The sequence below is a fragment of the Chrysemys picta genome, chromosome 2 (genome assembly GCF_011386835.1).
Source record: "Chrysemys picta bellii isolate R12L10 chromosome 2, ASM1138683v2, whole genome shotgun sequence".
In the NCBI taxonomy this organism is placed as follows: Eukaryota; Metazoa; Chordata; order Testudines; family Emydidae; genus Chrysemys; species Chrysemys picta.
This window is the reverse complement of record NC_088792.1, coordinates 204,158,844-204,171,225: the sequence shown is the minus strand read 5'-3', so window position 1 is coordinate 204,171,225 and position 12,382 is coordinate 204,158,844. Positions and strand designations below refer to the sequence as shown.

Sequence of the window (12,382 nt, the reverse complement as noted above, 5' to 3'; positions counted from 1 at the left end):
GATGAGATACTAGATGGGGAGGGCTCTGCGTTACTACAGAGAATTCTTTCCCACGTGTCTGGTTGTTGGGTCCTGCCCACATGCTCAGTGTGTAACTGACTGCCGTATTTGCGGTTGGGAAGGAATTTTCTCCCAGTACGATTGGCAGAGACCCTCGGGTTTTTTTTCACCTTCTTCTGCAGCATGGGGCATGGGTCACTTGCAGGTTTAAACTAGTGTAAATGGTGGATACTCTGTAACTTGAAGTCTTTAAATCATGATTTGAGGACTTCTGTAACTCAGTCAGAAGTTAGGGTCTATTACAGGAGTGCTGGGTGAGTTTCTGTGGCCTACAATGTGCAGGAGGTCAGGCTAGATCAATGGTCACCAACTGGTAGGTTGTGATCGGCAGGTCGATCCTGGAGCTTCTGACAGTCGATCGCGATCTCCGGCTGCTAAAAGTCTGGCGGTGCAGCGGGGCTAAGGCAGGCTCCCTGCCTGCCCAGTCCCCGTGCCGCTCCTGGAAGCGGCCAGCACATCCCTGCGATCCCTGGGAGCGGGGGCCAGGGGGTCTCTGCGCGTTGCTCCTGGCTGTGGGCAGTGCTCCCATTAGCTGGGAATGGGGAACTGCGGCCAATGGGAGCTACTGGGGTGGTGCCTGCAGGGAGGGGCAGCGCGCGGAGCCATGTGCCCACCCCCAGGGGCCGCAGGGACGTGCTGGCCGCATGGGGCCGGGGCAGGCAGGGAGCCTGCCTTAGCTCTGCTGCACCGCCACCTGGGAGCCATCCAAGGTAATCCAAGGTGGGAGCCCGCACTCATCCCACACCCCAACCCCCTGCCCCAGCCCTGAGCCCCCTCCAGAAGCCAGCACCCCAAATCCCCTCCTGCACCCCTGTACACCCTCCTGCATCCCAACACTGTCCCAGCCTGGCGCCCCCCCCTGCACCCAAACTCCCTCCCAGAGTCTGCACCCCTCACCCCCTTCTGCACCCCAATCCCATGCCCCAGCCTAGTGAAAGTGAGTGAGGGTGGAAGAGAGGGAGGGGGGATGGAATGAGCAGGGTGGGGTCTCGGGGAAGGGGCAGGGCCTTGGGGAAGGGATGGGGTAGATCCTGGGTTGCACTTAAATTCAAAAAGTGATCTTGTGTGTAAAAAGGTTGGAGACCACTAGCCTAGATGCTCCGTTCAGACTGTAAAGTCTGTGAGTCTATCAGACATACAGAGAAGTAAAGATCATCATGCTCTCCACCTTGTCTTGCAATTGAAATGGCCACTTTGGGATATTGGAGCAGAGTGTATATATATCAGGACCCTGTTTAAGTATAGGTCCATCCTCTCAGTAATATATTCTTTTATAAACCATATCAGATCAGTTCTCCTTTACTAGATGAACAAACAGACATTTCTTTTATGTATTTATTTACTTTGATGTCTACTAAGTGCCCATTCCAAGTTCTCTATGCAATTTTACAAAATTCAAATATACTATCATAACACACGTAAGAAGCAATATCCTAATAATGTTTGTCCACCCACAATAATAATGAAAACAAACCTTAATGAAGGCATGGGTTGAATCCATCCGTCATTTCCAACTCTCTCTCAACCAGACTGAATCTTTTTCTTACGCTTCTAAGTTTGGGAGCTATTAACGTTCTGCGTCTCCTGTGCTTATGCTTTAACTTCGATGATGACTGACATGTTTTCCTCTAGTGTGGCTTGATTAGTACATTTAAAAACCTGGGCCATTATAGTTTCAACTGTAATTTCCACTTCTCTGAGTCTTTTCTCCATGTCTGTTGTGAGGATTGCAAATTGTCACTCTTACTATTCACATCATCTAAGAGGCTTCAAATAGAATTCTTTCAAGTCAAATAACCAAACCTTCAGGCTAGTCTCTCTGGTACTGTATTTATGCTTTGGGAGTTCCCCCTGAGAGGTCTGCCAGGCTGAAGTGTGCAGTGTAAAAAGGAGGCATCTTTCTCGTTCTTGGCTGTGGGCGTTTATTTAGATGTGTTTCAGGACCTGGTTTTCACTGAGCACTGAGTATGATGTATGCTATTTTATAGTATACTATGATCAGGTTTAAAAAAAGGGAGCCCGTGTACTGACATTCAATGGTTACATGCCTGCTCTCTTTAGCAACAGACTCCGCCCTTTAACACCACTCGAAACACCTTTAGTGCTGAGCACCTTTAGAGAAGAATAAAATGTTATTGAACAATTTTTTCATTTAAAATGGACAAACATGCATCTCTTCTGCATGGGCATACCTGCCTTTTTGCCACTGTGTTTGTTTTCTTCATTAGGAGCAAAGTCAGACCTTTATTTTGGACAATGAAAGGGTAACCCCTTTCTCCATAAATTATGTTGAGGTTCTCTGTCTCTCACATAGAATCTCCAAGTGCTATCGTGCAAAATCACATTCTGAAACCACATCTGATGTTTGGATCTGACTTGATATTTCAGAGTAATAGAACTTTGACTTTGCACCAGCAGTTCCACTTTTTAGTATTTAAAATAGATTTTCCTGATTTTCACATGAAGATGTTCAGTCTATTCCTTTTTGCTTGGCTGGAGAGTTGCGCATTGATACAAGCTCCAGAAAACATGAATGGAACATTTCTAAGGCTGCCCATGTAGCAGTGTCAGGGATAACAATATGTGCAGAATATAGCTATTTTCCCACAACATACTATGAAACCAACAAGTTCCTTGGGGTACATATTAGCAAAAGCTATTTTTTATTTTATCTATTTGTTTATTTAGTGCTGAATATTATATGAAGAACACCATGGGGGTGAAGACTACTTTTCTTATTCCCTTATGTGGTCAGAAATGTTTGTGCCATCATTTGAAATCTGCACTCAAATGCCTTGTTGTACAACTCTGAAACTCACCCACTTGCTGAAGAACAGCCCCTTTGCCATCGAAAAGATTAAGAGGGTGGGTTCTAGTGCATTAAGAGGGTGATTTCTAGTTCATCCCCAAAGTTATATTTGAAAGAAATGAAATCTTATGAATATATAAAAGAGCCCAGAGGCAGGCAAGTATAACAAATTATGACAGGCTTGCAAACTAAGAGCTGTGAGCAGAAAGGTTACGTGAATTTAACATGTGTAGTCTACAGTAAAAACAAAGGGCAGAGATGAATGTCTACAGAAATATAATTCACACCAGCTTGAGCAATTTTGCTGGGAATCATTAGGATGGAATGATTGAAGGAGGGGACTGGAGTCAACTGTCCAGCTAATAGAGGCCCCAGGATGAGACCTGGGTGACCATTGGCAGGAGGTTCTAGTCTAGAGACCAGTTGGTTGAGAATTTGAGACAGGGAAGAAGTCAAGAGTGGACCATTTGGAGGTTCTTAAGAAGCAGCAAAGTGGGCTCAATTTTTCTTAGCTTCACTGCTCATTAAGGTCAAGTTCATCTGTCCATGTTTGTGAACAGGCATAGTTTGATTTGGGGTTGACACATGTTATGCTCTAGGGGTATTGGGGACTTTGGTTTGACTGGGATAGTTGTTTCAACAGTTGGGATTGTTAGTGGGATGACAAGAGATTAACTTTCCAATTTGGATTGCAATTAGTAGTTTTTGATATGTGCATAATCCTTATAGCCATAATTACTTCAACCCCTTTATTGGATTATTTGCTTCTGGGAAGCGGCCAGATTACCCAGATGCAAGTACTGGATTGGATGAGAAGGAAGTGTAACAGATGCTAGAACTGTTATCTGTAGGCACTACTTGGGGTTCATGCCTGAAGGATGAGTCTTTGCTTTTGGCATGTTGAGTAAGGGCAAGGAGTTAGAAACAGTGCCCCATGAATTCTGCAGCGATGGATGCCATCCACTACCGTGATATTGTACTTCGCAATCTTTCATTTCAAATCAAATAATGTTTCTAACCCTTAATGGTTGTGAAGATAATTTAAAAAATGTGAACTGACTCTGCACCTAACCAGCATAGTCTTTCTGAGTCAGCGGAGAGCCTTAAACAATAGATCTGACATGTATGAATGTTCCATTCATCTTAATGTGTTGTTAACTCTGAAATCTAAAGATGCTAATTTTAAAGTCAACACTTAAATATTAGCAAATAACACATTACCAAGCTGTCATCCTCATGTTCCAAAGACACAACTGTCCCCTAAGCTGCTGCTGAAAACTCCAGCTTCCCTCCCGCTTAAAAAATTTAAAGTGCTGCTATGCATTATTTATACAGAAATGTACAGCATAGTGAAAATGTGGGGACAGCAAAAACAAACAAACCAAAAAACCTAAAAAACAAAACAAAATTTATTAAAATAAACAAGGCTGGACTACTTTATTACATTTTAAATTTCATATTTCATTCATTAAAAAGCTTCTGTTTAAACAAATGTTCTTGCCAGTTTCATTTATGTTCAGTCTTCTACACCAGAATGCCATAGAAATCTGATTCAGTTTACCATGGAGTACACAGGGCCTGGATTATATGGTATATAGTATTTTGAAAGAATTCTGTTCAATTTGGTGTGTGTAGGGTTTAGTTCATTGTTATAGTATGTTATTTGTGGTTAATTAATTGACTTGCAACTTAATGGTATGTCTTCATTGCAGAGTTAACTCCCATTTTTTACACTCGAGTTACTCCTCCTGAGTTAGCCTAGCTTGAATGAGAGTAACCACACTGAAATAACACTTGAATTGCTGTGTCCACACTGATGCTGCACTCACTTGTGTTTTTCCCTAAGACTTCTGAGAGCACATCCCGTGATTCTTAATGCTGCAGTATGTTGAGCCATGTTATGAGTTCTTTCACAATGTATTGTGTGAGAACTTGTCTGTCCTTTCTGAGCACCCAGGGAGTATTGTGGGAAGGCATTGGAGGACTGGAGGTATCCACACTGCAACATCATTTTGCTAGCAGCTGATGAGATGTGCGCACTGAAGCTTTAGCCTATATCCCTTGATGGGCTAGCTAGTTCAGGTTGAAAAATACTCCTGGTAAGGGTTTTTGTGTGTGAAAGAGAGTTGAGTTAGTGGCAACACTCAATTTATAACTCAAGTTAACTTTGCAATGAAGATAAGCCCTTGTTGTTAATAAAGTTAAGCAAAGTTGGATGCATCTTCTTTTGGCCAGGATGTTGTAAAGAGAACAAGCATCCAATACTCATTCGTTAGCAAAGATAAGATGGGAGATAACGAGCTTAAGGTGGAACAAGATAAATTTAGGTTAAATATTGGGAGAAATAAAACTACATATACAGTTGGGCCAATGGCCAACATAACATAAGAACATAAGAATGGCCATACTGGGTCAGACCAAAGGTCCATCCAGCCCGGTATCTGTCTACCGACAGTGGCCAATGCCAGGTGCCCCAGAGGGAGTGAACCTAACAGGTAATGATCAAGTGATCTCTCTCCTGCCATCCATCTCCACCCTCTGACAAACAGAGGCTAGGGACACCATTCCTTACCCATCCTGGCTAATAGCCATTATTGGACTTAACCTCCATGAATTTATCCAGTTCTCTTTTAAACGCTGTTATGGTCCTAGCCTTCACAACCTCCTCAGGCAAGGAGTTCCACGAGTTGACTGTGCGCTGCGTGAAGAAGACCTTCCTTTTATTTGTTTTAAACCTGCTGCCCATTAATTTCATTTGGTGGCCCCTAGTTCTTATATTATGGAAACAAGTAAATAACGTTTCCTTATTCACGTTCTCCACATCACTCATGATTTTATATATTTCTATCATATCCCCCCTTAGTCTCCTCATTTCCAAGCTGAAAAGTCCTAGCCTCTTTAATCTCTCCTCATATGGAGAGATTTTTTTGAGATGAGGAGACCGCATCTGTATGCATTATTCAAGATGTGGGTGTACCATGGATTTATATAAGGGCAGTAAGATATTCTCCGTTTTATTCTCTATCCCCTTTTTAATGATTCCTAACATCCTGTTTGCTTGTTTGACTGCCACTGCACACTGCGTGGACGTCTTCAGAGAACTACCCACGATGACTCCAAGATCTCTTTCCTGATTAGTTGTAGCTAAATTAGCCCCCATCATATTGTATGTATAGTTGGGGTTATTTTTTCCAATGTGCATTACTTTACATTTATCCACATTAAATTTCATTTGCCATTTTGTTGCCCTATCACTTAGTTTTGTGAGATCATCTTGAAGTTCTTCACATTCTGCTTTGGTCTTAACTATCTTGAGCAGTTTAGTATTATCTGCAAACTTTGCCACCTCACTGTTTACCCCTTTCTCCAGATCATTAATGAATAAGTTGAATAGGATTGGTCCTAGGACTGACCCTGGGGGAACACCACTAGTTACCCCTCTCCATTCTGAAAATTTATCATTTATTCCTACCCTTTGTTCCCTGTCTTTTAACCAGTTCTCAGTCCATGAAAGGATCTTCCCTCTTATCCCATGACAATTTAATTTACATAAGAGCCTTTGGTGAGGGACCTTGTCAAAGGCTTTCTGGAAATCTAAGTACACTGTGTCCACTGGATCCCCCTTGTCCACATGTTTGTTGACCCCTTCAAAGAACTCTAATAGATTAGTAAGACGTGATTTCCCTTTACAGAAACCATGTTGACTTTTGCCCAACAATTTATGTTCTTGTGTGTCTGACAATTTTATTATTTACTATTGTTTCAACTAATTCGCCCAGTACTGACATTAGACTTTCCGATCTGTAAGTGCCGGGATTACCTCTGGAGCCCTTTTTAAATATTGGCTTTACATTAGCTATCTTCTAGTCACTGTGTACAGAAGCTGATTTAAAGGATAGGTTACAAACCATAGTTAATAGTTCTGCAATTTCACATTTGAGTTCTTTCAGAACTCTGGGTGAAAGCCATCTGGGCCCAGTGACTTGTTACTATTAAGTTGATCAATTAATTCCAAAACCTCCTCTAGTGACACTTCAATCTGTGACAATTCCTCAGATTTGCTCAGGTTTGGGAATCTCCCTAACATCCTCAGCTCTGAAGACTGAAGCAAAGAATTCATTTAGTTTCTCTGCAATGACTTTATCGTCTTTAAGTGCTCCTTTTGTATCTCGATCGTCCAGGGGCCCCACTGGTTGTTTAGCAGGCTTCCTGCTTCTGATGTACTTAAAAAACATTTTGTTATTACCTTTTGAGTTTTTGGCTAGCGGTTCTTCAAACTCCTTTTTGGCATTTCTTATTACATTTTTACACATAATTTGGCAGTGTTTATGCTCCTTTCTGTTTACCTCACTAGGATTTGACTTCCACTTTTTAAAAGATGCCTTTTTATCTCTCACTGCTTCTTTCACATGGTTGTTAAGCCAGGGTGGCTCTTTTTTAGTTCTTTTACTGTATTTTTTAATTTGGGGTATACATTTAAATTGGGCCTCTATTATGGTGTCTTTGAAAAGTGTCCATGCAGCTTGCAGGGATTTCACTCTAGTCACTGTACCTTTTAATTTCTGTTTAACTAACCTCCTCATTCACAAGGGAAGTTGTGAAATCACTATCATTGGATACAGTCAAGGCTAGATTAAACACACACCTATTAGAAGTGATTTAGAAATACATTAATCTTGCCATGTTGCAGGGGACTGGCATAAAATGATGCATCCAGAGTGATTCATGACAAGTCTGTAAGTCCCACATCAGAGTTACCACTTGTTAGGGTAACTTGATAATTTTCAGTTATGTTTGAGTTTAAAGGGACATTGCCAACTAGGCCAGTGTGTGGCTAGCTCCTGTGTAGGCATCTTGGGTTTGATGGTGGAGGTGAAGACAAAGGAGCTCCCACCTCTTTTTTCCAGCTCAAGGGCTGGTCAGGATCCTGTTGATGAGTATGCTCCCTGCTCCTCCTTGGGTCTTGTGGGTATTAGGTAAGTGAAAGGAGGGAGGGGAGGGAAACATTGTGGGAAGGTTTGGGTCACAACCCTACCTTTCTACTTCCATTCTAGCCTGCATTTGAAAGGGGGACATGTACACCCCTTTCAAGGTTTGGATAACTTCCATGCTAGTGAGCACTGCTTCAGAACCCCTGGCAGAATTTTTAGTAAGACATGAACAATATGATAGTTACTGATGTTTATATTACTGTAAAAATGAACAGTTTATATGGAAATAATTTTGTGGAAATGTTTCCATTTATGTTAAGCTTTGTAAAAACAGCATACAGTTATCCTGGAACTAGAACGTGCAAAATAAAAGGTGTTGAACACCCATTGTGATTGACACTGTACAAATACATGTATAGACAAGATCCCTGTCCCAGGGAGATTACAATCTAAGACCCCGATCCAGCGAACACTTACCAACATGCTCAACTTTACACATGTGAGTAGTTCCATTGAAGTGAATAGTACCATCCATGTGTACAATTAAGCTTGTGCAACAGTGTTTGCAGGATGGGGCATAAGAAGACAAGTCACATAAGATGTGTGTGTTGGGGTGTGTGTGTGGAAAAAAAGAGTAGGAACTGAAAACTTAGAAAGGGGAACAAGAAGGATGTCATCTGCTTTAGCTTGTGCATGTTTTAGAAGCAAGAAATTTAATTATTAGCTAAAAGCAGGCAGGAGACAACTCTGAAAATACTGCAGACATATTATGTAACAGTTTTTTCCTGTGAATATTGCTAATAATGCTTGATTCTGTTGCTCATTAAAATACATAACTATGCCTTTTTGATTTGGCTAATAATATACTGCAGCTGTATCAGTCGTTCTGGAGGATTTTATGGTGGAGAACATCTCTTGTCCTTGCTCTTTGCCTTGGCACGAGTCCATTCTTATTTTAAACTTCATTAATAATAGAGCTGTAGAGATCCCCTGAGCCACCATGTAGTAATTTAATGGCCTATACCCTGAGCTGGAAGGCCTATATAAGAGTTTTAACTCAAAAGCGTCAATCACGCACAGATTAAATGACTGGGAATGATAGAGCTTATCCTCTTCCAGAAGCGGTTTACCCTGCTGTAAACCTTAATATCTGACTTTAGCGGGCATGTTCCTCTCCTGGTATAATTTAGAATTGGGACAATTAAAAGATTTTAGGGACGGCATGACCTGTTTACATTCGTGTTGACACAGATATTTTTCTGACCACGTGATTCTGGGATTGGCAAGTGTGTCTGTGCGCACCCCCTGCATAGGTGAGGGAGGGGGTTTTCAACTGACTGGGAATTCAATGTGCATGCACTAAAAGACTTGGACATAAAGCATTCTGATGTGGAACAGTTGATTATTTGGCTGTAAATTGAAAAGTTCATGTTGCAAAGATTTATTAAAGTTATTAAAGCAGGAAAGAACATTTTATTTCTTCAAAGAACTCTCTATTATAAAGACATCACACAGAGAAGTTCAGGCGCTTAAGTAGGTTTGCTATAATTCTGATGAAATAAACAATCAGCTAAGATAATGGCTAATTATTATGTAAATTTCATTTTAATTCATTAGGGGAAGGAAAGGGGAAGGTGTTATTGGTTTCAGGAGACAGATACACATCCTGGTAACCCTGGTCCATTCTTAATTACCATGGCAATTAAAACAAATAGAACAGACATTCATTAATGTAATTCAACATAACTATTCTAGTAAGGGATAATATTGATATTCCCGTGACATCTGGAACTGCATATTGGAATCTACATCACCTTTTTGATATTTTATCTTGACAAGCAAGTTTCTTTTTTATTCTCCTGGATGAGATTTAGAGATATAATGGAGAGGTGTTTTGACTTTTCACAGGATGAATTGGATGAACTTCGGGCTGAAATGGAGGAGATGCGTGACAGTTATTTAGAGGAAGATGTTTATCAGCTGCAGGAACTCCGGAAAGAGCTGGACCGTGCAAACAAGAACTGCCGCATCCTGCAGTATCGTCTCAGGAAAGCAGAACAGAAAAGTTTGAAAGTTGCGCAGACAGGCCAAGTGGATGGAGAGCTCATTAGAAGTTTGGAGCAAGATTTAAAGGTGGGTAAGGTACTTGTATGGAATATATTCATAGCAAAAAGTGAAAGGACACAATCTTAGTCTTTGGTCAAAATAACAGATATAAAAGTAACATAAAACAATTATTTGTATTTCTCAAAATATCAGACCCAGTGTCCTTATTTCTTGGCAGAGAGCAAATATGCAACTTAACGTCATGAAAAAGGGACTTAACTAAATGAAAACTATACACAAATTCAAATGAAAGGAACACTTATCAAGTTACATTTATATCTTCTTCACCTTTGCCTTATCCTGTCAATCAGGGTTGGCGGCTGTTGTTGTTCATCTCCAAGTGTTATTGTCAAGAGCATCTTCCAAGCTGACATCAACCTCCTTCATGTTCTTCTTCAGAGTCTCAAACTACCTTTTTCTGGGTCTCCCTCATGGTCTTTGTCCCATGATTACTAGCTCTTGTCCTCTCTGGCCAACATATCCCAGATCTCATCATCTCAAGTGACCCAGCCATCTCAGTCAATGCTCCCTCAGCTGCATGTGGCCAGAATACAATAGCCTTTGCCCATTTTTTATCGCCATCAGGTGAAGCAGTTGCATGCTGCTTCCAGTTGATGCCCTAGTATTGTACTGATATATTCTCTGAAGACGAAGACCATAGAGCATGTGTGACTGGCACAACTTTTACAAAGCACCTGGCCGGGCTGACGTTCTTGGTTTGAAATTGAGGTTTCTTCTCCCAGATGGACTGCCTGCCACATCTAATGAGCCCCACCTGCCCAGAGCAATCTGGCTATAAAGTGCCAAACACCCCCACCTTTTACACTCCCACTTCCAGTTAAGAACTTCTCTGCCATGAGAAGGCAAGTGGTAGGAGTTTAGCAGTCAGAGGCTTTGTATTGTGCCAACTGCATGAGGCATTTTAGGGAGTGAGAACTGATCCTCAAACCCACCTCAGCCATAATAGTTCTTCGTGAGTTATTTTCATAGATTTCTTGTAAAAATGATTTTCTTTCTGTATTACCAAAAATCTTAGTAATACTGTATCTAAATTTTAAAAATCTAATATATTTTCAACATTTATGCTGTTTATTTCCTTTTTTTTTGCATTTCACTTAGCTTGGAAAATTGAAAATAGACTAATTAAAATCATGTTTCCTTTTAGTCAGTTCCAATTCATGGTGATCATCCATTAGCAGTTTGATACCATGTTTGGGTTGCAGACACTGTTGAAAAATACCATTCCTATAAAAATAAACAGTTTATATTGAAATAATTTTGTGGAAACGTTTCCATTTACGTTAAGCTTTGTAAAAACAGCACACAGTTATCCTGGAACTAGAACGTGCAAAATAAAAAGCTTCCTGCAGCTGCTATTGTATTGCAGTTCAAAATCAGCTTCACTTTTCTAAATATGTTTGGGGGAAATATTCATCGTTGCCCATGTTAAGTTGAACCTAGCAAACCTGTGTAGTCTTCTTTATTTTTTGGTTTTCTTATCACTTTTACCTAGTACTGACTGCTGTTGATGCAGCAAGACCTGGTAGATGAGGCTGCCACACAGTTGCTGTTTTGATCAAAATGCTAATCTGTCAATTTTAACAGTATAACTCCTGCATTTTTATTATTATTACTATTATGCTATCCCTAGGGTTTCTGAGCTTGATGTGTCAAGGGAAATGCTTTGATAGGTCTAAAGTTCCCATCTTCATTTTCTCCATTGGAAACATGAATGTAAATGAATAAGAACTATGGTTTGAGTATTCAAAACTGGGTCTAATAATTTAAATTGAAGATCCCTTGATTATCCAAGATTGTAATGTGTGTATATATATTGCATGTTCAGGTAGTTAGACTTCATATGTGATGTTTATGCCATTCTAACCAGGTAGCCAAAGATGTATCTGTCAGACTGCACCATGAACTGGAGAGTGTGGAGGAGAAACGTGTTAAAGCAGAAGATGAGAATGAAATCCTTCGGCAGCAGATCATTGAGGTGGAAATATCCAAACAGGCACTGCAAAATGAGCTGGAAAGGTTGAAAGAGGTAAGCACTAGCCAGGAAAATCATGCCAAACCATGTTCTTGGGTTAAATGGAAACTTGTTATCAAAGCATCTTAGAATATTTCGGAAACAAAGAATATTAAAATACCTGCTGCCATTGGAGTTGCTGATACAATTGGCACTGATAATCATCTGCAAAATATTTTTAAATGCCCAGCGGCATTCATAATTTAGAAACCATTGTGAAGCCATCAATTATTTTTTATCCAGTGCCCATCACAGTGCGTATATCCCATTTTATACACTACGGACTAGATCAGGGATCGGCCACCTTTGGCACGCGGTCTGTCAGGGAAATCCGCTGGTGGGCCGGGATAGTTTGTTTACCTGCAGCGTCTGCAGGTTCAACTGATCGCAGCTCCCACTGGCCGCGGTTCACTGTTCCAGGCCAATGGGAGCTGCAGGAAGTGG

At 40.9% G+C, this 12,382-nt stretch overlaps 1 protein-coding gene across 5 annotated transcripts in view; it reads left to right on the top strand.

The window, feature by feature from the left end:
- MTCL1 (microtubule crosslinking factor 1) overlaps positions 1 to 12,382 on the top strand; it is a 196,429-nt gene that overhangs the window by 13,002 nt on the left and 171,045 nt on the right. For all 5 annotated transcript variants that reach the window (XM_065585255.1, XM_065585257.1, XM_065585254.1 and 2 more), the window contains exons 2-3: positions 9,709 to 9,933; positions 11,795 to 11,953. In XM_065585255.1, coding sequence (XP_065441327.1) covers positions 9,709 to 9,933; positions 11,795 to 11,953 — 384 coding nt within the window. The remainder of the gene's footprint in view (positions 1 to 9,708; positions 9,934 to 11,794; positions 11,954 to 12,382) is intronic.